Source organism: Amblyomma mixtum, chromosome 1 (assembly GCF_055824585.1).
Source record: "Amblyomma mixtum isolate Tamu chromosome 1, ASM5582458v1, whole genome shotgun sequence".
NCBI lineage: Eukaryota > Metazoa > Arthropoda > Arachnida > Ixodida > Ixodidae > Amblyomma > Amblyomma mixtum.
The window spans coordinates 314,040,683-314,065,004 of NC_143012.1; the positions used below are offsets into that span (position 1 = coordinate 314,040,683).

The 24,322-nt window shown below is 44.2% G+C and overlaps 1 protein-coding gene across 1 annotated transcript; it reads left to right on the forward strand.

Moving 5' to 3' along the window:
- The first annotated feature begins 1,647 nt into the window (after positions 1–1,647).
- Positions 1,648–22,388, forward strand: LOC149372512 (uncharacterized). The gene is made up of 6 exons (XM_089567000.1): positions 1,648–1,907; positions 11,711–11,816; positions 13,870–13,955; positions 15,454–15,555; positions 17,238–17,294; positions 20,420–22,388. Exons 1-6 carry the CDS (start codon positions 1,830–1,832, stop codon positions 20,615–20,617), a joined length of 627 nt encoding a protein of 208 aa, XP_089423126.1. The 5' UTR covers positions 1,648–1,829; the 3' UTR covers positions 20,618–22,388.
- Positions 22,389–24,322: the final 1,934 nt, after the last annotated feature.

A 24,322-nucleotide genomic window follows, 5' to 3' on the forward strand; every position in this document is an offset into this window, starting at 1 on the left:
GACGAAAGGAATTCGTCTCTATTCTCTTTATGAACCACAGCTGAACAGTGACGAGGTCGCGGCCGCACCCTTTGATGAAAAGTTTACCTGCAGTTTTCTACAGTGCACCCAAAAACTCGAGAGTGTAATCAACAGAAGAGTTGAGACGCGGAGCCTTCAGACAACCTCGAGCTCGGTACGCATTCCGCCAAATCTGCAGCACAGGCGCTGCGCTACTGCGCTCTATCGGTGCACGGACGTTCACTAAAGAGCACCGCTGGTTGGCAGTCTGGTAACTGTGGAGGAGGGCCTATTTCCCAAGAGTCATTGCGCAAAAGGGCCCTCGGCAGCGGCGTCAGAGGAGGATGGCTTGCAGAGGCTGAGCGCACTCTCTCCTAGTTTTTTTCCCTCCATGCTTTGAGGCATGGAGGAAGGAAAGAACTAAGGAGAGGCCCTGACGTCACTTTTTGTGAAGCCGCCCTGCAACCGGAAGTTGGCTCGGCTCTCCTCACTATCTTCTTTCTCCACCGAGCTACGGGGCGGGGATCGCGCGCGGCTCGCAAGCGCTTCGTAAAAGAAAGGTATCAAAAAAACCCCGCCGCTCGCCGCTACACTCCTACACCTCCCTCCCCGCAAACACGCACCTAGACACAGACCGGCGCACAGGTGCGGTGAACCTTTTCAGACGCCAGGCGAAGAAAGACGACATTGCGCGCAGCTTATATAGCTCAGCTCACCATCCTCCTCGGGCTACCGTACACCCGCCGTGTGGCCTTCGAAACGCAGCTCAGCATCGCCGAGAGCGGCTTCATGTTTCTGTGCTGTTTGGTGAGGTGCGAAGGTTCGCTGATCAAAACAATCAACGCTTCTTCGCGTGTCGAAGCGCGGTTCCGGAGTGCCAACTTTTGCATCGATCGCTCCGCGTAACGACACCAAGTGTGACAAATAAAATATCAAATGAGTGGTTATTTGCTGCATTTAAAAGCAATCTTAGATGCGTGCGTAACGTCACGACACCAGGCATGTAGACTTTAACACGCAAGGCCGAACACACCGTGCCGAAAGCCCGTCCACCGCCACCGAGACACACTCGGGCCCCTAGCAACAACGACGCTGTACGCCGTTGCTAGTGGCCCGAGTTTTCTTAGCAACAACGACAACGTTGCTAGTGGCCCGACTTTTTAAGCCTAAATTTTGACGTCACTTCCGCCACATTCTTGTCAATGCATTGGGAATACGAAGGGCCTCTCCTGAGTTTTTCGTGAGGCAATTTCACTTGTCCTAGGGGGCGCGCAGCATCATATAAATCATAATCGAATGTGAAGCATCATAATCAAATGTGATGGTATCCATCCGGATGTCGATGCAGGCACAGTCACTCTTTCTGAGGCCCTAGGGTTTAAAGATAACAATGGCCATGTAAATAAATCTGCAGTGGAAGTCAGCAAAAAGCGATTGGAGGATTGGTGGCTGAAAAGCAGAGATGTGGCATAAGGTTAGAATTGTAGGAAACCGTAGGCAAAGGTGATGGAGAATCTTAATGAGAATTGCCAACACAGTAAACAAAAAAATAAATAAATAAAGAAAAGCTGAGCATAGTGGCAATTGCCACCACCCCGTTTCAAAGGGGGCGCTCCTATCCATCCATCCAATCGGAGGTCATCGTTTTGTCTGCCGACGTTTCTCTTGGTGCCACAATCCCGCATAATATTACCGCGCAAACAAGGGGCCAAGTGGCAAGGGTAGAAAGGGCGTAGCTGCGACGGCACGTGTAGAAGTTGTTTTGGCGGCCGTTGAGAGTGCAAGTTATTCGCTCTAAGGGAGATCGCCGGCAAAACCGAGATCGGACCATGGCTTACTTGACCCATTGCTGCTGCGGTTGTATGACCGTCAGGACTGGCACCAAAGTGCTGGCCATACTGAGCGTGGTAAGTAGAACCAGAGCCTCTGGCAAAACTTGAGAATGTTGTATGCTCTGTTGAACGAGTTTTCGACGGCTGCAGCGTTGGTGTGGCATGTGTGAACGCAGGTTCCAGCGTGCCGTCATTTTCTTTCGTGTCGGGTCACATTTACCTTTAGTTTCGAATTTAAGCGCCGCTGCGCGATTAATTACTTATCTAGCACTGTTGAAGGAGACGCTATGTGCGATTATTGGTTGTTTACGTGTCAACGGGTTGTGTACCTTGCGCGTCTCACGAAGTCTTGCGGGCACTCCGGAGACATTTCTCCTTTTTTAGGCGCAGGCATCGCCGAAGTGGTGACCCAGTGCCTTTTGCGCCGCGATGTATTAACACATCTTAGCTGCGCCACAGGGCTGGACCATCGTGGAGCGCAGACGGCTCCACGCTGGGCCTATCGTGTTTGAGTTTTGACTTGTTGCATCTCAATATTTTTTTTAGGCGGTTGGGGGCGAGGAGTGCAGCAGCGAAGGGGCTTCGCTGCGTTCTCTCTCCTAAGAAGCGAGAATGGATGCCGTCGTAGCCTTCGCGCGCTGCTCGCAAGCCTGCCGATGTTTTCGTGTCCTTGCTTTTTTTGTATTTTGCATTGCTTCGTCGGGGTGCAAGGCGCGCTTGTTGGGAGCATCGCGCACTCTGACGTGACCGCGTCTCTTGCGCGTGGGCCTGTAACGAAGGCCGCCGCAAATGATGGCGACACGGCTGTCCAACGGCGGGACCAGACATCCAACATCCGGACGGGCTCACCCCTCTCCACGGTCGCGGTTTATCTTGTGGCCTGAGCCGCACGTCAGAGGAAGGAGACGCAGAGCGCACGTGTATTGGGCGGTGGTCGCGAAATACCACTGAAAACTTGTTGCGTGTGTTGCGGGATTGGTCCTGAGCGTTTGGGCTCGTGCGAGGGACGCCACTGACGCGTCGCACAGCGGTTTGGAAAGATCGGGTTAAAGGAGCGGTCTGATTTTGGACTCCGATCCTCAAAGTTTGGTTTGCTGTTTTGGACCTGAAGTAACGAGATACGCGCGTTCGATTCATAGGCTCGTAGCGTTGGGTATCGTGGCGCGCCAAAATATTAGGGATCCCGCTTCACCGCCTGAAACTTTGCCCCGCGTTCCGAAGAGAATGGATTCTTCTGTTTATACGCGAGCGCACCACCGATATGTGCTATGTTATATATGATAATTTTCTGTGGGTAAAGTTTGAGAAGAGTTTGTTCGCCAATGCGTGCTCCGTATATTACGGCCCGGTCTGTACAGTGTGCATCACTCTTTTGTAGAGCACTCAATCGGTGCACCTCCCTGTATAAAAATCACCTCTTCGCAGCTTCGTTTTTAGACACAACACTTGCGCGCAGGTCGAGCCACATAGCATTGCAAGCAAGGTGGACTGCTTTCAAATCTTACTTTTTATTGCCTGACGCACACTGATCGAGCGGTCTACTCATGGGCGAAGCAGACTTTAAATACTACAGCACCCAAAGCTTATTGCGTGGCTATTATAACACTATAACTTCTTGATGTATACGAAATGCATGGCAAGTGGCAGCACTACACAGTTACATGTTTATCCCGGAACTGTTTTCTCTGCTTGCAAGGGTCCATATTATGGCGCTGTTTTCAGTGACAGTTCCAGAAAACAGGGCACTTAGCGGAGGTTCTTTTGTAGTCGTCTAGCAGATACATATTTTCTGCGCATGTGTTCTGCTGCTGCCTGATTGTGCTGCCATGAGATATGAGCGCCTTGATGAAATGCTGCGCTATGCAGGGTAATGCAGAAATGCTTTCTTGGCTTCCACCTCGCAGTTTTCACTATCCTGACGGGTATTTGATCTCACCCACTGGTTCATAGTCAAATGACAGAAGCGCTTCTGTTCCTGCTACAGTGAGACCACCATCATCGGTCCAGCATGTTGTGCCTGTGGTTCTGTGTGACTAATTAAACAAGCTTTTAGGAACCAGGCTTGTCACACATCTTATAGATTATGCTTGAGCAGAATCATAGTAGCAGTTGATTAACATATAGAAACATTTGGCTCATATTTTGTTATGTCGAAAGGCCCGCATCCTGATCTTGACTCAAGATGGGAGTGAGATTCTTAATTGGCAGGTGCGTGTTGTATTGTTTCTTTCTAAACAGCTGTCTTTGTGTCTGAGAAAAGCGTTTTCATCTGAACACACAATTGTGTGTATTGTCTTTTGAAACATAGTGTGCAAATTTTTAATGTATGAATGTTAAAATCAGCTGTTCTGCCGATTCTTGGGTATGAAAAGTTTTACTGTGATTCGTGGCAAGACCAACTCATGTAGCTGTGCTTAACCCTTTCGCTGCCACTCCCGAGTTATCTTGGGTAAACACCCCCTGCGTCTCCCGAGTAAACTCATTTTGGCATTTTAACTCGCTCCCTGCTGCTCCCGATGATACTCATGCAAAAAAAAATGATGCATGCATGTCGTGCCATCTGTGGAGAGGCCCCATAAATTCATAGAACTTGTAGGGTAAATTTTAAACAACAGATGGAGCACATGTTTCTACATCCGCATCGCTTTGTTTTGGTCTGAATAGAGCAGACATGGTGAGGCAGCATGCCACGTGCATCTGCACTTTGATGGACGAAGAAATTTAAGAACTGCTTATGAATTCGGACTCCGATGATAGTGATGAAGCAGTCCACCTTACTGCCTTGGTCATGTGATGACAGCGATGAAGAGCCCCTGCCACCGGAAAGTCCACGTAAAAAGAGGAAATCCAACGAGAGAGATTTCTTCTGGAAGAAGAAAGAGTTCAAGCCTCAGGAGCATGCTCTCAACCCATCTATTTCAGGAATCTGCCATGACATCACAGCGGTGTCCAGTGAGCTCGACGTTTTTGAAAGTTTGTTTACGCCAGACATTGTGGAAGCAGTTGTGGACAAAACGAACATCTTCCAGTGCCAAGTACATGCCGCACCCGATGGCCACGGATGGGGGAGGAGGTATGTTAACACCAAAAAGGTACTATTTGTGGTTAAAACGCACATGAAACAAAAATTAGAAACAGCAGATCTGTGGTACGCTTGGAGAACGTGCATCGGATTTTATTAATGAACAAAGAATTAAACTTAATAAGCAGAATGCGAAAAGTTACCGTCACCTAAGCGTGCTAATCAAGTTCTGCAGAGTTTTCTACTAGTGCCCCCCCTTCCGGACGCCCATGGTTCTGACTTTACTGGACAAGTACTTGGGCAGGGGCACGTCCTCTGGGTTGACAACTTGTACATCAGTCCCACCTTTATCATCTACCTTCACGAAAAAAAGACCAATGCTTGCGGTACAGTACGGAAGAACAAGAATGGTATCCCACGCGAAAAGAAAAGACTGGAGGAAGAGGAAACCAGCGAGATGTGCAATGATCAGCTTCTCTTCGTCCGCTGGAAAAACAAATGTGAAGTGCTCATGCTTACAGTGAAGCATAAGGGTGGCATGGCAGAGAGTCCACGAAGGTGGACAGGAAGATGGGCCGGAGGAAAAAGATTCCCCTTTGCTTCTCCAAGTACAACTTGTACATGGGTGCTGTAGACAAGGCTGGTATGGTTGCGACCGTGACTGGCACAGTGACAAGGAAGTGCATGAAGTGGTGCAGGGTCCGTCAAAAGTTCCAAGGCCACAGGGTTTGCTTTTGAGCAGCATAGTCGGGCTGCTGAGATACCCTCGAAGCTCAAAATATCTGTAGAGAATAGAAGAAGGATCGTTCTACCATCTGAGAACCTCGATAGCTCTATCGGAATCTTAAGTGCCAGGATATACCGATAAAAAGCGGACCATGTGGCCTGGGAACTTTTGACGGACCCTGTACATAAAGTACTTCTTTCACCTCTTGGACATCACCATCCTCAACAGAAATTTACTGAAAATGACATCGTCTGTAAAAATAAAAAAGAAGCATGGCAGACTTCCGACTTGGAAAGTCTGCCAATTAATCGAGAAGTACCATGAGGGAAACTTGAAGCCTACGGGAGGACACCCATCAAAGGGTGAAGATCCAACACGGCTGACGGCGCGTCTCTTCCTGTCTTTAATACCACTGATTACCGCGAAACAGAACCCAACATGAGTCTTCCGTGTCTGTGCTAACATGTAGCATTGATCAAAGCTGCGAAGGGAGTCTCGCTATCTGTGTTCTAGCTGTCAGGTGCCGCTTTGTGTGGTGCCTTTGTTTTGTCACACCAAAAAAGTTTTCTAGACACCTGGATATCCTAATCAGCAGATAATTATTTTGTCATTTAGTTGAGTATCAGTTTTTTTGCATTCAGTACAACTAGTATCTGTAAGATAATCCTGAATAAAAATGTCTACATGCCCTGCAGAGCATCTTGGTGCGTTACTAGCATAAAATTTCCAGGAAACTAACATGCAGAAAAAAACCAGCAGGGAGTATGGAGCGGCGAGTAAAAACCCGGCATTGAAAGGGTTGATTTTGAAGTGCTGTGGGAACGACTATATGTTTCATAATCATGTGCAATGCTGTCAAAGCTAGCGCTCTTGTTTGCACTGCCTACATCTGCAACAAAAAAGTAGTGCATTCCTTGTGGTGAGTGAAAAATAATAAATAGCTTGCCTGCAAGCTTATTACATGATACATTTGTCATGAGCTTGATTAAATGGGCTCTTATTACTGATGACATGCTGTTGCTTTCTTATGCCTTAGACCACTTGGCCATAGATTAAGTGTGGAGTATTTTTTCATGCTGAATATTTCCATACCTTTTACTGCGCTGCACCTCGTATATGAAACCTAGTATGATGATGATAAATTTTATGGCACAGGGGCAGCTTTGGCTCAAGAGTGCAATGGTTGGGGTGAACGACCCATTTCCTAGGCATTTCACCCCACATAAGCTGAGCACCAGGCCAAGGGGAAGTTATCACCAGTGGTTATCTGGTGGCACTGTGGGTGTGAACACACCCATATACGTATATACACCAGGTGTATCAAAGAAAATGATCACTAATTTTTTAAAAATAGAGTTTTTGAGGTAAAGAGAACCTTTTTTGCGGGCATAGTCATACCAGTGTTGGCGGACATCAAAAAGCAGGCAAATCATTTTAATTGCTAAGGTGGTAAACTAAATTTGAATGGTTAACTTTTTAACTTTTACCGTTTGGCACCTGATTGCAATTAGAGATATTTTTAGCTGGCCGTTAGTAATAGCTGTACCAATTTTCAGAATTTTGAAATTGCACTTACCGTCACTGCTGTGGCTCAACTAATTCTGGCTTCATCATGCCAAAATGCATTCAATTTTGAGTAGTGTGTCGGCAAAACAACACCTCCAATGCACATAGCCAGTCAAAGTAGCCACATTTTGTCAAGCCACAGCACCGAGGGTAGTTGTGTTTTCAAAATTCTGATAACTAATATGGCTAAAACTAATGGCCCGCTACAAACCTCTAATTGCAATCAGGTGCCGATCGCTAATAGATAAAAAGTTAACTATTGAAATTTAGTTACCGCCAACACTGGTATGACTATGCCGCAAAAAGGTTCTATTTTCCTTAAAAACTCCATTTTTAAAAATTAGTGATCATCTTCCTTGAACCACCTCATATACAGGGTGTTTCACCTCTTTTGCACAATTTTTAAAAATAGGTTTTTTTATTTAAGAGCGCTTTTTCCGGCATAGCATTTTCATCGGTGTAGTGCATAAGAATACAGCTAAGGCGTGCTAATTAACTAGCAGGCTGGTTAACTAATATTGAATAGTTAACTTTTTAACTATTACCGTTAGGCTCCTTAAAGGTGCAGTGAAGAGAAATCTGAACTAGTCTTTTTGCCGTGGGAACTCAAACTACACGTTCCGAGCATTCTTAGAAACTGCGACTTATTGCCCTGTGTGGCAGATTTCCTAATTAAATCGGATTAACATCCGGCTCCTGCCTTTTGTTTTTGTTATTTCTCCCTGTACGGTGGGCGGAGTCGACCAACGCGTGGAGTGCCTTTCACCCAGTCTCGTGGCGGCTTGCCGCTCTGCCATCGGCGGAGTAATACGTAGTAAACAGTAGTAGCAAATAGTCCGCGCATATTTTTATTTCTGCGGGCTTACTTTGCGGCAATAATATTTATTCACAAAAACCTAAAAAACAAAATAAAGCGAAAGCAAAGCCTCCACAGAGCTGGCTGAAAGGCACTCCACGCTTTGGTCGACTCCGCCCACCGTACGGGGAGAATTAAAAAAGAAGGCGAGAGCCGGACGTTAATTCGATTTAATTAGGGAAATCGGCCACACATTTTCTAAGAATGCTCGGAACGTGTAGATTGAGTTCCCGCGGCAAAAAGACGAGTTCAGATTCCTCTTCAGTGCACCTTTAATTACTGAGAGACATGTAGCCCACAATAAGTAATATACATGTCAGTTTCTAGAATTTCGAAAATGGTGTTACCCTCGGTGCTGTGGCTCAACAAATTTTGGCTACATCAAGCCAAAATACATGCGCTTTCGAGAAGCGTGCAGGCAAAGCAACCTCTCCAGTGTACGCAACTCGTCGAAATAGCCAAAATTTGTTGGGCCACAGCACCGAGGGTAACATCATTTTCGAAATTCTAAAAATTCGTCTAGATGTTACTTACTTTGGGCTACACGGTAATAGTTAAAAATGTAACTATTCAGTATTAGTTAACCATCCTGCTAGTTAGCACGTCCTAACTGTATTCTGATGTACTGCACCGAAAAACGCGCTCTTTTAACTCGGACTATTTTTAAAATTGTGCAAAGTCTTAGGTGAAGCACCCTGTATATATGTATATGAGTGTTCAGATGAGGATGGTAGTCAGTCCCTTGACCATTTTTTGTTTTCAGTGGAATTTTCATATTGGATGGGCGAATATGTCGGTACAAAGAAACACACCTTAGTTCTGCAACAAACTAATTTTCTTGGAAATAAATTTTATATCACAAGAGGTTGGAAATATTGCTTTTGTAATTTCGTCCACTCATAAGTTTTTTATCCCCACAGACCCAAAGATTAAATTTTGTAGAACTTAATATTTTTTCAGCAATTATATGCAAAATTTTCTCTTGCAAGCATGCAGAAAATTTTTCTTTTTGGATTTAACAGCGGAGAATTCGCTCAAAAAGTGGTGCATGCCAAGAAAGGGTATTTTTCAGGATGGTAACTGGACAAGGAGCAAGATCTTGAGACTGAAATTTTTTCCTTAGTATTCTTTAGTTAACTGCACTATCATCAGCAAAAATTTGTTCTTCTAGATGAGTAAGTTTTTATTGCTAATTAGGTGTTGAAATCTGTAATTACAAAATTTGGAAAAATAGCCAACTGGGTTTTAAAAAAAAACACTGGTTTTCTTTAAAATTTCCTAGAAAGACCTTAGTACCTTGTAATTGTAGAACAAGAAAGTGTTGCATTATATGGTTTTAAACTAAAATTAAATTCCTGATGCAGACCATAGTTCATTCTCTTACTGTTGTATGCATTCAACTTCATACTGAGTGCACGTGGTTAAATTTTAACTGGCATTCTATCTTGCATTAGCCAGACCTATACAAGCCACATGAGGTAGCAAATTTATTTATGTTCTGTCTTATTTACAAAGTTTACAAACAAAAACATGCTTCCAAATTATTTTCTGCCCTTATCCCATTGTGCTAACAGGCACCTAGTTCGAAGTTGAATTTAATCCGGTAATGGTAACTGCTTGGTCTGCATTAGGTGTTTAATTTTATAGTTTATAGGTACCCTAGGTCTTTCAGGGAAATTTAAAAAAATTTGCAGTCTTTAAAATTTTTAAATATGTGTCAGAGTTGGCCATTTTTTTAGTTTTGAAGGTCGATTTCAGCTCTTAATTAGAAAAAAAAACATCTATAGTAGAATGCAACTTAAGTCTGCAGTGAAGCTCCGCCCATATTCGAGACCACCACAGAATTCCTCCATGACCAAAAAGTAGTCCGTTGTTAAAGCTTTTCTCTTTATTTAAACAAGAAATTAATCACAAGAAAAAAAAAATAAGCTCTAGAATTTTTATATCTGGCTCGTTTAATAGTCACGTTAAAAACTGATTTCGTTTACTGTTGCGGTTGGGCAGCGGACTGATACAGGACGCCGCGGACCGGGGCCCAGTGTTAACAACTGCTGTTTTTTTTTTGTTTTTTGTTTTCAAGTTGTATCCTACTTTAGAAGTACAAATTTTTCTGACAGTAATAGAAAGGATGGATAAATACTGAGGAAAATTTTGAGTCTGAAGTTCATGCTCTTTGTCACTGTTTTGAACAAGTGCCCTTTTTGGCACTTAACTTTCTTGAGCAGTGATAGCGATTTTTTTGCTCTGAAAATCGAATAGAAGATGTTATTGTGCTGCTTCCAACAAGAAAGTTTGCACATAATTGCTGAAAAAATACTGAGGTTCCATAAAACTACATTTGATTCTGTGGGGATCCGAACTTGTGATCTCACGAAATTGCAAAGGCGATGTTTTCCACCTCTTGTAGTGATTTTTTTTCCCTAGACGACTAAAGTGTTTCTTGCAAAACTAAGGTCCATTACTTCGTTCAATCACATTTGCCTCTCGTATATAAAATTTTCATTGAAAACAAGAAATATTCATGGGACCTAGATTATCATCCTTATTGTGTGTGCGCGTGTGCGTGTGTGTGTGTGTGTGTGTGTGTGTGTGTGTGTGCGTGGACTCGACGCTCAACATAGTGCTGCACACTGCCCGTATGGATATTTTGGACCAGTTTTGGCTTAACGGAATGAGTTTGTTGTGGCATGGTGGAAATGTATAAATTCCAAAAGTATTGTAAGCACAACATGCGACCTTCGTCTTCATCTGTACATATCCATCATCATCGCTCAAAGCACAACATGCGACCTTCGTCTTCATCTGTACATATCCATCATCATCGCTCATCTTCTTCTTCGAAGGGTTGGTCGCCATACTTGCGGGTACCATTAAAGCTCGCTCCATCCTGCGCTCTGTCCCCCGTCTCACAAGCCCAGCACTTCCACCACTTGTGAAACGGGGGACAGAGCGCAGGATGGAGCGAGCTTTAATGGCACCCGCAAGTATGGCGACCAACCCTTCGAAGAAGAAGATGAGCGATGATGATGGATATGTACAGATGAAGACGAAGGTCGCATGTTGTGCTTTGAGCGATGATGATGGATATGTACAGATGAAGACGAAGGTCGCATGTTGTGCTTACAGTATGCATTATTTCCAAAAGTATGCCCCGCCGCAATGGCTCAGTGGTTACGGCACTCGGCTGCTGGCCTGAAAGACGCGGGTTCGATCCTGGCCGCCGCGGCTGAATTTCGATGGAGGCGAAATTCTAGAGGCCCGTGTACTGTGCGATGTCAGCGCACATTAAAAAACCCCGGGTGGTCGAAATTTCCGGAGCCTTTCACTACAGCGTCCCTCATAGCCTGAGTTGCTTTGGGACATTAAACCCCAATAAGCCAAACCAAACCAAACCAAAAGTATGCTCTCGGAGGTTGTACAATCAGCAGCAAGAGTTTATAGGATGCATGTTTGTGGGAACAAATTTTCCACATGCTGCTTCGCAACCCAGTCTCCTGGAATGGATGCCAGTGGGTAGAGCATGCACGGGGTCCCCTCTTGCTGGCATTTCAGGTGATAGGTACACATGACTTCGCTCTAGTGAATCTTTTTCCCCACACCTGCATCGTATTAATTTTTACTGTGAACTATGCCTCCTCCTTGATGGCAAACATAATGTTGATATTGTTGCATGGAGGAGCTGAGCAATTTCTTTTTATTCATTGCAGATCGGTTTTTCAATCGGTTTGATCGCCTACTCGGCAGTATGTGCCAACTTCAACAAGGTCCTTCAGGTCTACGAACAGTACCCGGAGTTGTACGATACTGTCAAGTGTGAGTTTAATTGTGAAGCTATTTTTGCAATCTAACTTTTGCAGGATTCAAGTAATAAAACTAATTCGGCTAATCAGCATGACTGGTGCTGCAGTTTGATTTACTGATATGCTCTGTCTGGTTTGTATAGGTAAGCCTTGAAGCGCAGTTCTGTTGAGTGGCATATCTGATTACTTGATAATGCTCTGTTGCTGGCTATGTGGAGACTTATCCGTCATGCTATTAACTTCACATGTTTCACTTAACCCCTGAAAAAAATGTGCTTGTAGCCATTCACTATCTGGCACACTTGTAAAGACAGCTTTAGCCAAAGAACAAATATGAGCAGATATGACCCACCAATGTAAAGTGCGAGCATCATCATCATCAGCCTTACTATGCCCACTGCAGGGCAAATGCCTCTCCCATGTCTCTCCAATTAACCGTGTCCTTTGCCAGCTGCGGCCTCCGTATCACCGCAAACTTCCTAATCTCATCTGCCCACATAACTTTCTGCCGTCCCCTGCTACACTTGCCTTCACGAGCATATGGTCAGGTCCTGCATTTCTCTTTATTTTGCTAGCTGCGCATCTGAAAGCTTCAAGATTCGCTCTTAATTGTCTCTGATCCTCTCTGTGAGCACGGCATGGCGAGTTAAAGTGTTCAACAAGTGGTGCACTATCACAATCGCCTTGACCTAGTTACGCAGTCCTGAATGTCGCGGAGCAGCCGTAAATAAAGTGAGAAAGTACTCTTCCTCTCTTTCTCTTTTTTTTTAAATTATCACCATATTAGCAGACTATAGTGGAGCTGGCAGGAAGGGAGAGGAGTGTCAATCTGTAGCCACGGATGCATGCTTGCGACAGATTCGCAGCAAGACCGTTTTTTTTTCTCGTGTCGACATCATATAAACGGCTCACTTCACTAGGAAGTAGCATCATACTGTGCGCGGCTGCTGTGTCAGCTCGCACTAATTTGCATGTGTCGCTGCGGTGTATCCACAGATTGTGCCATCATCAGCTTGCACTGCTGCCCAAGTTATTGGTGAGGACTAAGTTGTGGCCAATGGGCAGCCTTATCAAGCACAAGTGCAGGAGGGGGATTCCCCTAAACACTTCACCAAGTGCAGATTGTGGAAAAATTGGGAGAATTTAAATTGAGTGGAAGAGTGCAAGCTAAATATTCTACATTTAAGTTCTACACTGTTGTTACGTGTCTGGAAATACTTATTGCCATGCCTACCCCAAAGGCAGCCTGTAGATCTTATGGTGCCTATGGGGGGTGAAGTTTTTTTTCCTCTTTCCATTTAATAGGAAAATGGCAGTGCTTTTATAGTTGAAAACACTGACTTACAGGGCATGTTTAACCTTTTGACACGTAGTGTACACAGTTGTGTATACTAAGCAAACTGTTTTTTGTGAGAGTGGGTTGCGCCTAGCAGTGAGTGCCTTGTTTCAGGTGAGTTTTGCAGCTGTCACTTCAAAAATAGGATGGTTTTTTATTGCCATATAGTGAATGCATTAAATAGTAGTTCGTGGAACAGTAACCAGAGTAGCACATTGTTTGCCATTTTTTTTTGCACACATTCTGCCACCAGTAATCACATAATTTTTTTTTGCAATTGCAACTGTAATATGCACCTTGGAAATAGAAATTATTTCCACGATCGTTTGGATGTTTATTTGAAAAGTCACTGCATTATGATGTTGCAGTTTTCATCAGTTATGACACTTTGTATGATGTTTTGCGTACCCCTGCAAAAAATTGACTAAGTATTTTGCACTGAAAAACTAACAAATTGGCTTTCTTAAGGTCTCAATATACTATTTTGGTGGGAAAATGTTTTTTTTTTTTTTCGATGGAAACAAAAGATGGCATGTCAAAGGGTTAATTTATTGCATGCCAATGTGCATGTTTTGTGTGGCTAAATGCTAGCTCCATATTAGTGGCCCAGGAAGCTGTAAAAGCTCAGGTAGCTGATGGTTACCAAGAGCTTATCAGGAGTTGAATGGCATCATGGCTGAATTTTTTAATCTACCCAGTTATAAATGTTTTCATTGTTTTCTTGTTACAGCAAGCTATGGACTGTTTGTGGCCTATGCTGTCATCTGTGCCGTTGGGCTTTTAGTGGGCGCACTTTGCATCAGAGGAGCATACACTGTGAGTTCCTCCTTCATTTCTCCATATGTAGTTGTCAGCATTTTAAACCATTTTTATCGGCCAGCTCTTAGCAAAGTACAACTTACGAACATCTGTGTAGTTTTCGTTATTTGTAAAGAAGGTTGGCATTGTTATTTGTGCTATAGGCTGAGAATTTTTTTTTTTTTTCTAGGTGACTAGACCTAGATTATAATCACAATAGTATCCAGGCAATACATGTTTAGACCTAAGCAAGCTTGTATAGAGCTTGTAGTGGCTGATATTCATGCCACTGCCTTGCATTCAACTCAAGATGGCTCCTACGTGGTCATGCACAGCCAAATTACTGGGGTATATATACCATTCCATGGGGGGCTACCTGTCACAAGCTTCGTGTACCCACCGCGGTGGCTGAGGGGTTTTGGCGCTCGGCTGCTGACCCGAAAGACGCAGGTTCGATCCCGGCCATGGTGGCCGAATTTCGATGGAGGCGAAATTCTAGAGGCCCATGTACTGTGTGATGTCAGTGCACGTTAAACAACCCCAGGTGGTCGAAATTTCTGGAGCCCTTCACTACGGCGTCTGTCATAGCCTGAGTCGCTTTGGGACGTAAAACCCCCATAAACAAACAAACAAACAAGCGTCGTGCTTGCGTCAGCTTTGTGCTGAGGGGTGATGGCTGAGTGCAGCACACCTGTGAAGCTTATTTTAGATCATGGCCATGTGCTGTGGAATAAGCTTTTACGGTTGGAACTCCTGGAAACAGTGACAATCTGTCGTTAACTCCATTGCATGCTGTAAGTCTGCTGTGAAACTCTGATTGAGCTCACTGGCTTAAACTAGTCATGTTGTTTATACCATTATTACAGTGAAAATCACAGAGTTCACTTAAAGGGTTTTTTTGGCACTACAGGTCTCATTAAAGTGCAATGTATGAATGGCCACATTGAAGGAGCACTTCCGAGAAGGAAATGTCTTGAATATGTAGTGTAAAAAGACTGAAGCAGTCAGTTACGTTTATGGACTCTGAGCTGCAGTTTCTGAATGCAAATGGAACATGTATGAAGGTGACTCAAATAACTGTTTATCACTTTTTACCTATATGTTAAAGATGGCAAGACCACTAAATAATTACCAAAGATCAGTCCAGTTCTCATTATACAGTGGCTTGCTAAGACACTTTCCCATTTCAGTCAACACTGTTATTGAAATTTAGTTAGTGTATGTTCCATATGTTATTTGTTCGATGACCTTTGGCAACCTTGGGGCGATGAGAAATTTGCAAGTGTATTTATCCACTTCTGATGGGAACTGAATAGTTTTGTGTAAGGACAGTTGCAAAGAGAAGCAAGTGTTGCTCAGTAATATTCATTCTAACCCAAATTTGCAGTCTAAAGTAAATCTGACTTTTCTCTCTCATTACTGCTTGTGTGATTCTTGGTGTTCATTGTCAATGTGAATATGTTACAGCCATGATATCTTGGAAGAGCTATGCGACAAATAATTGCTTCATGTGCAGGACCAGCGACACTTGCTGCTTCCCTACTTGGTGTTTGAAGCACTGCTGCTTCTCATCCAAGGCGTGACCATCATCATTGTTGTGGTTGCCATTGTGGCCAGTGTGAGTAAACATGGCTTTCCTTCCTTCTGTCTTGGGACCTGCTGTGGTAGCCCAGTGGCTCTGGCATTTATGTACTGATCCCGAAGTATGAGTATCAAATCTAAGCCACAGCGGCCGCATTTTGATGGAGGCGAAATGAAAAATGCCTGTGTGCTATGCGATGTCGGCACACAGTAGATCCCAGGGTAGTCTAAATTATTCCAGCGCTCTCTACTACGGCGTCCACCACAGCCTTTGTCTTTAAACCTAGCATATATTTACCTTCTGTTCGTTACTTTCTTGTTTACACCACATGGGGACCAAATATTTTGTATAACAGCAGAAACACAACGACCAGACTGCATGCTCCTACAGTACTACAGATTACAAGGCAAAACACTGACGTATTGATATGGCAGGGAAAATCCAAATCCACAGTGCCATACGAAGCTGAAATATGCCTCTTAGATTTTTTTACCATTGAATTTATAGTCGTGTAACTTTTTGCCAAGAGCATTTAAGAAATTCTGCCTCACGGAACTTGCTGGCATGCATGCCATCAGTTTCCCTTAACATCAAGGTTTGCAATAAGGCTAAAATTACCGTGCTCCCTATCATAGAAATTGAGTTAGTGTTTTCAGGTCGTCACGTGTGAAACAAGAATACAGCTCCTCACCGCCAGGGGGAGAAGCTTAGAGCTGATAACTTCAAATTACAATTTCTAGCTGAGCGCGCGCAGAGGTCTACTTCTTTTTTAACCCTTTGAAGGTTTTTGCCGTATATGTACGGCGGCGGTTTTCTGTCCCGCAAGGTCTTTGCCGTACGGGTACGGTTTCGATCTCCCGTTTGAAATCTTGAGCCAAAAGAACAATGCGTGCTCACTGGGGGGTGCTGCCACCTCTTAGGACTTATAAGAAGTGTTTGAATTTTGTGCTGCCTTCTTACGGAGATAAGCAGAACTTATGTCTAGCTTTAGCGCGGCGGCACAGACTGCGGCAACACCCCTTTTGTAGTTTTGGTTTCGCCGCGTGATCCCAACGGAGTCGCGCGAAATTTGAGTTTTCTTTTTGTCAGCACTATCTTGGAGGGGCTGCCGAAGTTGATTTCTATCTTTATTGGCGCTGCTCTTAGCTTGCTTATCACCGTTGCTCGCGAGGTATTCTCACCCTCTGTGGCAACGCGCCTACGCAGTTTCGATTCCGCCGCGGGATCGCAACAGAGTCGCGCGAAACTTGTTTTCTCTTTGTGGGCACTGTTTTGCAGAGGCGGCGAGAGTTGATTTCTATCTTTATTGGTGCTGCTCTTAGCTTGCTTATCACCGTTGCTATTCTATTCTATTGAACATTTTCCAGTTGTGAGTGATGCTGTCACCAAAGTACTGTTCCTATTTTTTTTTTACTATTTATTCTCGATTATATATATTTTGTAGATTCAAGATCCACAATAAAGTAATTTGACCACCTGGGAAAGTTTTCTTCAAAATAATTCGACCCTCAAAGGGTTAAGTTCGCCTAAAAGCGCTGTGGCTAGTAGCTTCAGCATAAAAGCACAGTTTGATATAGGCCATGTCATGACCCCTTTAACCGCTCCAAGGTGACCCAAGACTATCCGTTTTTGCGGTTCCTGGTTTTTATATGCTGGTTGGTTTCTTGCTCTCTGAATGTTCGCTCTAATCTTGTTTTGTTTTGTTTTGTTTTCTGCAGGGTGTTACCCAGCTGCTTGTGTTCCTGTGCTCTCTTATCCTGTCCCTGGCCTTGCAGGTGAGCGAGTGCATTTTAAAAGCATTTTATTTATTTACTAACAACTCCCCCCTCCCCCAAATGTGTGCCTAGCCAAAAGATCCTTAGAGAAGTTGGAGGCTGACTTTTAAGCTTGTGTGGAGATCAAGCCTTTAAAGTGCTTCAAAAGCATTTGGTACCTTTTTTTTTTCCATTAACCTTACTAATGCTTCTCTACGAGAGTTTGCAAAGTCTGCTGAAATTTCGCTGCCTTCTTTTTTTTTTCTCTCTCACTCCCCTGATGGGTAAGGCATAAAGGGCAAAGTGGAATGAAGAGATTGCGAGAAAATTATCTGCCGGTTTTTTTCCAGTGAAGGTTGTTAGTTATATGGGGTTTTATGGTGCATAAGCAACTATGGCTATCATGCGCCAAACACAAGGTTAGATGATGTTATGTCAAGTGTATAGAGGTTACATTATAATAGGTTTAAAACATTGGCTTTCTTTAGAAACTTACAAACAAGTGAAAACTCGACAAGTGTCTGCTCGCCTAAAAGCAATGCGGGATGTCCAGTGAAGGTTGCTCGCTGAGGTGCAGCTTGGAAGTGGCCCTGTGACATTGATCGAGCATGAAGTCTTATGCAAAGTGTGGGGGACATTGCACAAGACCTCATGCTTCATAGCACAGCCCAACACTCTGAAACCAAAATCGCTCAGTATAAATAATGCAATAATGAATGATTTACTTTGCAGTATGAATTCCGGTGTGCGTACTTGCATCCTAGAGCACTACACAAGGTTTCAAACAAAGAATGCTTACCAAAAATTTGGCATCTGCACCCTTTTGAGTATTACATGTGGCGAGTCCATTTCCCAAGGCAAAGATGGGCAGGTGAACCTGAGAAGACACGTGGGACGAAGTGTTCCTCCAATCCACCCCTTCTCCTCGGTCCACAGCCGCCTTATGAATGCTATTGCACGCTCAAGGCAGGCTCGCTCTTTGTCGGCTGTGTTTCGTTCGCTGCACTGCCACTAGATGGGGCTCCTTTTATTAAAATTAAGTGCTTGGTTTGCATAATGGAGTTTGCTCTACGAAATAACGCTGGACAGAAAGCTTAAATTTTTACAATTGTTGAACGGTAAACTGCAAAATTTTCAGGACTTCGTTTATCTGCAAATTCCATTTATCTGTTTTATTTCTCTGTTCTTGTGACTTCAAATTGCCCAGGGCTAAGTGTGCTACTTTTCTGCAGCAGTTAGTGTAAAGACAGATTGCCAACAGGAGTACTGTATTTACTCGCATAATAGGCGCATTTTTTTTCCAGAAAATCCGGCTCAAAGTTCGGGGTGCGCCTATTACGCGGGGTAAAATTTCCTTATATTTTTCGACTCGCAAAATTGAACATACCGCATAAACGCACTCGTGTACGGGCCGCACCTCGTTTTCCCAAAGAAAATATTTTTAAAAAAAAGATCCGTGTAAGGGCCGCACCGAAACTTTCCACGACCCACGTGGAAATAGCCTTCGAAATGCACGCGCCGAGGCCTCCGCGATCAGCTCCGGCTGCGCGCAACTGGCGCTTGATCGCGGAGGCCACACACGCGCACAGGAGCTTCCAGATGAGCCCACGGAGGGTGCCCGAGGCCAAGCTCATCATCATCATCAACGTTTTCCTCCGCCGCGAGCTTTCGCTATCCATATCGCCATCAGCATCACCGGCTCCAGTTTTTTTGTGGCTGTAAAGTGTCGGGATATGCGGCAGCGCGTTAGTTCATCGTGGTTGTGGCTTTGCCTCCGAGCGTTGCTGTTTTAGCTCGACGGGCAAGCACCTTAATAGCTACATGGCTGGGAGTTTGCTCTCGGACACGGCAAGCGTGCGGCAGGTCAGAAATTCGACGTGGCCGAGAAGTGCGGCAGTTGCGACTGCGGCGTGCATAAATTTTCGTACGCAACTCCGAGCGCCGAGGCTTTCGCGGGCCTAAGTCGGGAATGTTTCCAGCTGGAGATGAAGCTTTCCAAACAATTGTTTAAATTGAGCATCCCTGAAAACTGTGTGCGGCTGTTCTACGCGATGTCATTGTATGTGTTGTGGGTCCGCAGCAGCACTAGTGCGGACTAGTAGTCAGTTCAGCAAAAACTTTGTTAAAATAAAGATTGGGGGGCGGGAAAAGGGGGGGGGGGGGGGGTGGCGAGGCGTCGGCTTGCAATCGTGTAAATACAGTATTGATCACAGTGCCAAGTTCGGGGTGCGCCTATTATGAGCGGAAATAAAAAAAATCTGATTTTTCGCGACCAAACGGGGGGGTGTGCCTATTATGCGAGTAAATACGGTAGCTGCAGTGCTGCAGAAGGGATATGACGTCTTGACATATGCCAATAAAAACAAAATAAACTGCTTTTTCTGCTAAGAACCTTATGAAACAAACTCTAGACTTCTTTTGTGGAACTCCTAGTCACTGGGTGACAACATCAACACAGCGAGAGGTCAGTAAGTAATGCAAACATGACAGCCTGCTTCTAATAGACTTCTTCTCATATAAAAGAAAAACTCCCTTTCCAGCACTTGTCTGTTATAAAGGGGTTCAACATTGTAGGTTGCTTTCGCACTACATGGTGCTCTACCATGGTTCACTGCCTCATGGTGCCACGTATCCACTGCATAGGTGCATTTGGCTCCCATTTCCAAAAAATTGCAGTCGTCAGTAGATTTCGCAGTGAGTGATCAGTGTGGCATTGAGTTTGTATGCCCCCAGGCTTGCATGGCATCTTGGTCTTGCTGTGAGCTCACATAATGCCCTTGTACATTTGTTGCATTGTGCTCTTCGGGCCGCTGAAAACACCCAAACTGTTTTTGATCTCAAGCTCACTGTCATTGCAGACTTCATGAAACACTCATGAAACACACTATTATGAAGCTTAACCTAAATGGAGTATGAAATTTGCATTGTTTTTCTTAATTTATTTTTTTAATTTTAATATTTAATCAACTTCTCACCAAGCAAATGAAAAAGGTCTTCTCACACATATGGGTTCGTTTCAAATTTTTGCGCCTCACAAAAACAATTTTTTTCTGCTTAGCATGGCAAAAGATGCTGTGATGCGTACTCTTTTCATCGGATGCCAAGGAATATAACCGGTGCATGTGTTTCTTCTCTTTTTTCTGCAGATTTACTTCTTCATTGTGGTGCTCTCGTTCTACAAGCAGTTGGCCTTTCTGAGCCAGAACCCAGGTCACGTGGGCATGGGTTCATCTGGTGGCGCAGTTCTGGCTCCTGCTCCTTATGGGGCCCACCCAGGACCATACTCTGATGCCCCTCCACAGTACCAGCCGTCCGGTCCAGACTCCAAGATGGGCATGGTGTGAAGAGCGGTTCAGAACAGCAACAGCGGCAGTGGTACCAGTGCTGCTATGGTTGTGCTGGCTTCAGGCAGCACGAATTGCTGCACTTCTGTGTGGCTGCTTGCGCTCTTTCCTTCTGCTGATGTTGTACCTGCTGCATCTGATGGACCATCTGGTTTGTGCCCGGTGCCGTTCATCATTCATCAGATTTGCGTCTCTCTTCCGGTCATACCAAGCATGCATGACTAGTGCATATTTGCTTCAGCTCGGTTTGGAAGGTGTTGATATTGTTTTCTGTTGAAACCCTTCTGCCCAAAAAAAGATAACCTTGGTCGAGATGCACTATAGCTTGTATTTTAGATTGCAGTCCCTGCTATCAGTTTGAATGTTTCTGCACTTCTTGGGCTGGAATTTGATCAAGAGTGGCATATTGGGCTTGTTGGCTCATTCGAACCAAATCGGGTTGCATTCATTGGTAAGTGCTGCAGATGTTGAGTTGATTGACCCTTCCCATGTGTGTTCTTTGGAATTGTACATCGCATTTGTCCCGGTTATGCCAAGTGTAGGTGCAGCTTTGCCGGTGGCATTGTTGAATGCTGGCTGAAAAAAATGCTCCTTCCCATGAATCTCGGGTATTTTTTGTCATTTGAGGCATATATTTTGTTTTGTTCTAATTCAGTTAAATTTGAAATGGAAAAATTTTGCATCTCTTCAGACAAGAAAAGCATGCTTTTCATGTACCGTGCAGTGGCACTTCAAGGTCAACTTGTTGGATTTTCTTTTTTTTTGCGCGTAGAGCTTGTTCATACATATATCCATTCACTGTCTTACAACTAGCTTTTTGTGCCTATCCGTAGCATTTCTAAATCATTGCGTAGGAACCCCTTGGGGGATTTCCATAAACATTTGACCGTCATAGCATTCCTGTTGCATTGCTTTGCTGTGGCATTCCTGCATTTGTTGGTGTAATGTTCGCACTGGATCTGAACGTAGCAAACTGTCGGTGGCTTTTTGAAACCTGCCTGTGTTCCACATTGCACAAATTTTGCTTGCTGATGAGGTATGCTTTCAACTCTGCACAGAGGCTGTGTCAATGATGTCAAGCTATTTCAGTGTACCGAGCGAGGGACTTATTCTGTCAGCAAAACCTGCCATTGCTTGAGGCATCAAGTGTACTTACACAACTTGCAACACTTTGCTTACACTTAGCACAGCTTTCTAGTCTTTCATGAGATTTTACCGAATTTTTTTATATGTTTTTGGATCAGACAAAATTTTCAGGTTCAGGAATCGGGTAGCCATTGAAGTGCAAAAGTAGCCTGCGTATTTACATTATAGATGTGCCTTGCATTTTCCAGTTCTCTGCCAGTAAACAGCATTTTGTACTGCACACTGTAACAGCTGTTCAAAGGTTATTTACTACGCTCCTGCCATGACACTTGTTACCTTGTGAAATTGTTGTTAAAGCACAAAACATCGCCTTCTTGACCATTCATTTACTTTTTATATTGAGATTGTTTTCAGTTTGACGAGCTTTTTCTGGCTCTTTATATTATTTTGTTTCTGCAAGTCTGCTGCCACAGGTGCATGTAATGCACTTTTGACCTATTGACATAAGTGTTTGTTTCATTGTTGACTTTTGTTGTGCACCTTGTATTTGTAGTATGCTGCAGTTTGTTGTGCCTTCTTTGTGTACTGAACTGGCTGCTTTAATTTTGCCAGGCAGTTTTTGAAGCACGAAGTGTGTGCTTCACTTGCACTTAAATTTTATTAAAATGGAATACTGTTTCCGCAACCCGTGTTTTGTTTTCTTCAGCAAGCTTTTACACTTTCAATTTTTTGCATATTTGCCAACTTGGGACCGAATTGTATTAATGCACTGCATTACAAATAGCAGTGTTAGTGAATGCTTGAATGGTAACTGTCAGCTAGCAGTGAATTTAGCTCTTTTTTTAATGACGCAGCCTTCAACAATAGTTTGTTATATGGGGTTTTATGGCTATCATGTGCTAAGCACAAGGTTAGATGATGTTATGTCAAGTGTGCAGAGGTTACATTATAATAGATTTAAAACATTGGCTTTCTTTAGAAACTTACAAGTGAAAACTCGACAAGTGTTTGCTCGCCTAAAAGCAATGCGGGATGACCAGCCTTCAACAAGGTTTGCAATATATTCTGAAAGAGTATGATGTAGAGAAGATTGTCTTTGCATTGAAATTTATACTTTTAGGTGCTTTTATATGCAAAGGGGGTGTTTACTTCGTTGCAGCCTTGCATGCAACATTGGATTTGTTTGCTTGTTTTTTTAAGGCTCGCTGTTGAATAGCCAGGTTGGGGCATAGCTGCAGTTATATCTGTACAAATGCTTGAGCAGGTGTGTCGAGCGACTCTGGGTGCTACTGATGTGCAGTGCTTCATTTAGCCAACAGCAGCCTATTCATTGCAGCATAGAGGTGCTGCCATAATGCTCTGCCATATGCATTTGAACGAATTGCACCTAAATGTCCGTTCAAAATTATCACTGGAACTCCCAAGAATGCAGTGAAATCAGTCTGATTCCAGGTTAACCATGAGCTGGCCCTTATGATGAGGGAAGTGCTATTGCAAGTCATATGCTAATTTAACAGCAAGTCAAAGTACTGAAAGCATTTTGCAGATGAGCTTGATCACACTTGTGTGCTTAGCATTGCAGCTAGCAGCTCCTCAAGTGATGTGACTGAACACAAGGATTTGGCCGTTACACAAACTAAAATACTCCTGCCTCGAAGAGCAATTTCAGTGCTCTTTTAAAACTGGCTTTGTCAGAAACTTTGTCAGAGGCAAAAATTCCTATGTGCTTTAAACCACGTGTTGCTTGCAACTTGTAACATTGTACAGCAGTGCTCATTTCTTTTCAAAGTGTGTTCATTGTACATAATTTTTCTCCTTTACTTGCTGTTTTTGTGCTCGTCGTTCCACTAGTGCTCCAAATTTACGCTCAGAAGACTAGAACCAGGCAAACGTTTGTTAGGTACGTGCCCCTTTACCAACTTTACCGCGGCAGAGCGAAGCCTGCATATGTCTGTTTCCTCGGTTTCTCCGAACGATGGTCACATTTCTCACGTTCAGCTTGCTTATTCCATTGGTATAACAGCATATCTTACAAGAGACAATGCAAAAAATTGCAAAGGAAAAGACAAAAAATGGCTGAGGCTTAATTTGGTTAAGCCTGGAGAATGCGAAGCATCATCGTGTCGCGTAATTTGGAGGCGCACAGCGACGGCGCGAGGTGGGCCCCCGTTTCTCCATTGTCGTCACGTCATCGTGTCACGTAGTGTGACGTCATGTATCACGTGATTTGGAGGCGCACAACCACAGCGACGGCGCGAGGTGGGCCCCCGCTTGGATGGATGGATGGAAAAAACTTTATTGTCAATAAATTGGTGTTCGTGACCCTTACGGGTCACTGGGCGCCGTGGTCGATCCTTGGTCCAGGATGCCGCACTTGACTGCTGCCATCTTGGCTCAGCGCACTAGGAATCGTTGCGCTTCCTCGTCCTCGCTGGCCAGCAAGTGCTCCCACTGCATCACACTCGGGTTTATTCTTGGCTCTAAGTCTGCCTTAGGGCAGGTCCATGTGATATGTTCTAGTGTAGGTTTACCCTGACACCACGGACATTCGTCTGCATATTGTGTAGGGAAAATCTTGTGTAGTTTGTGAAGGTGTGGGTAGGTACCGGTTTGTAGTCT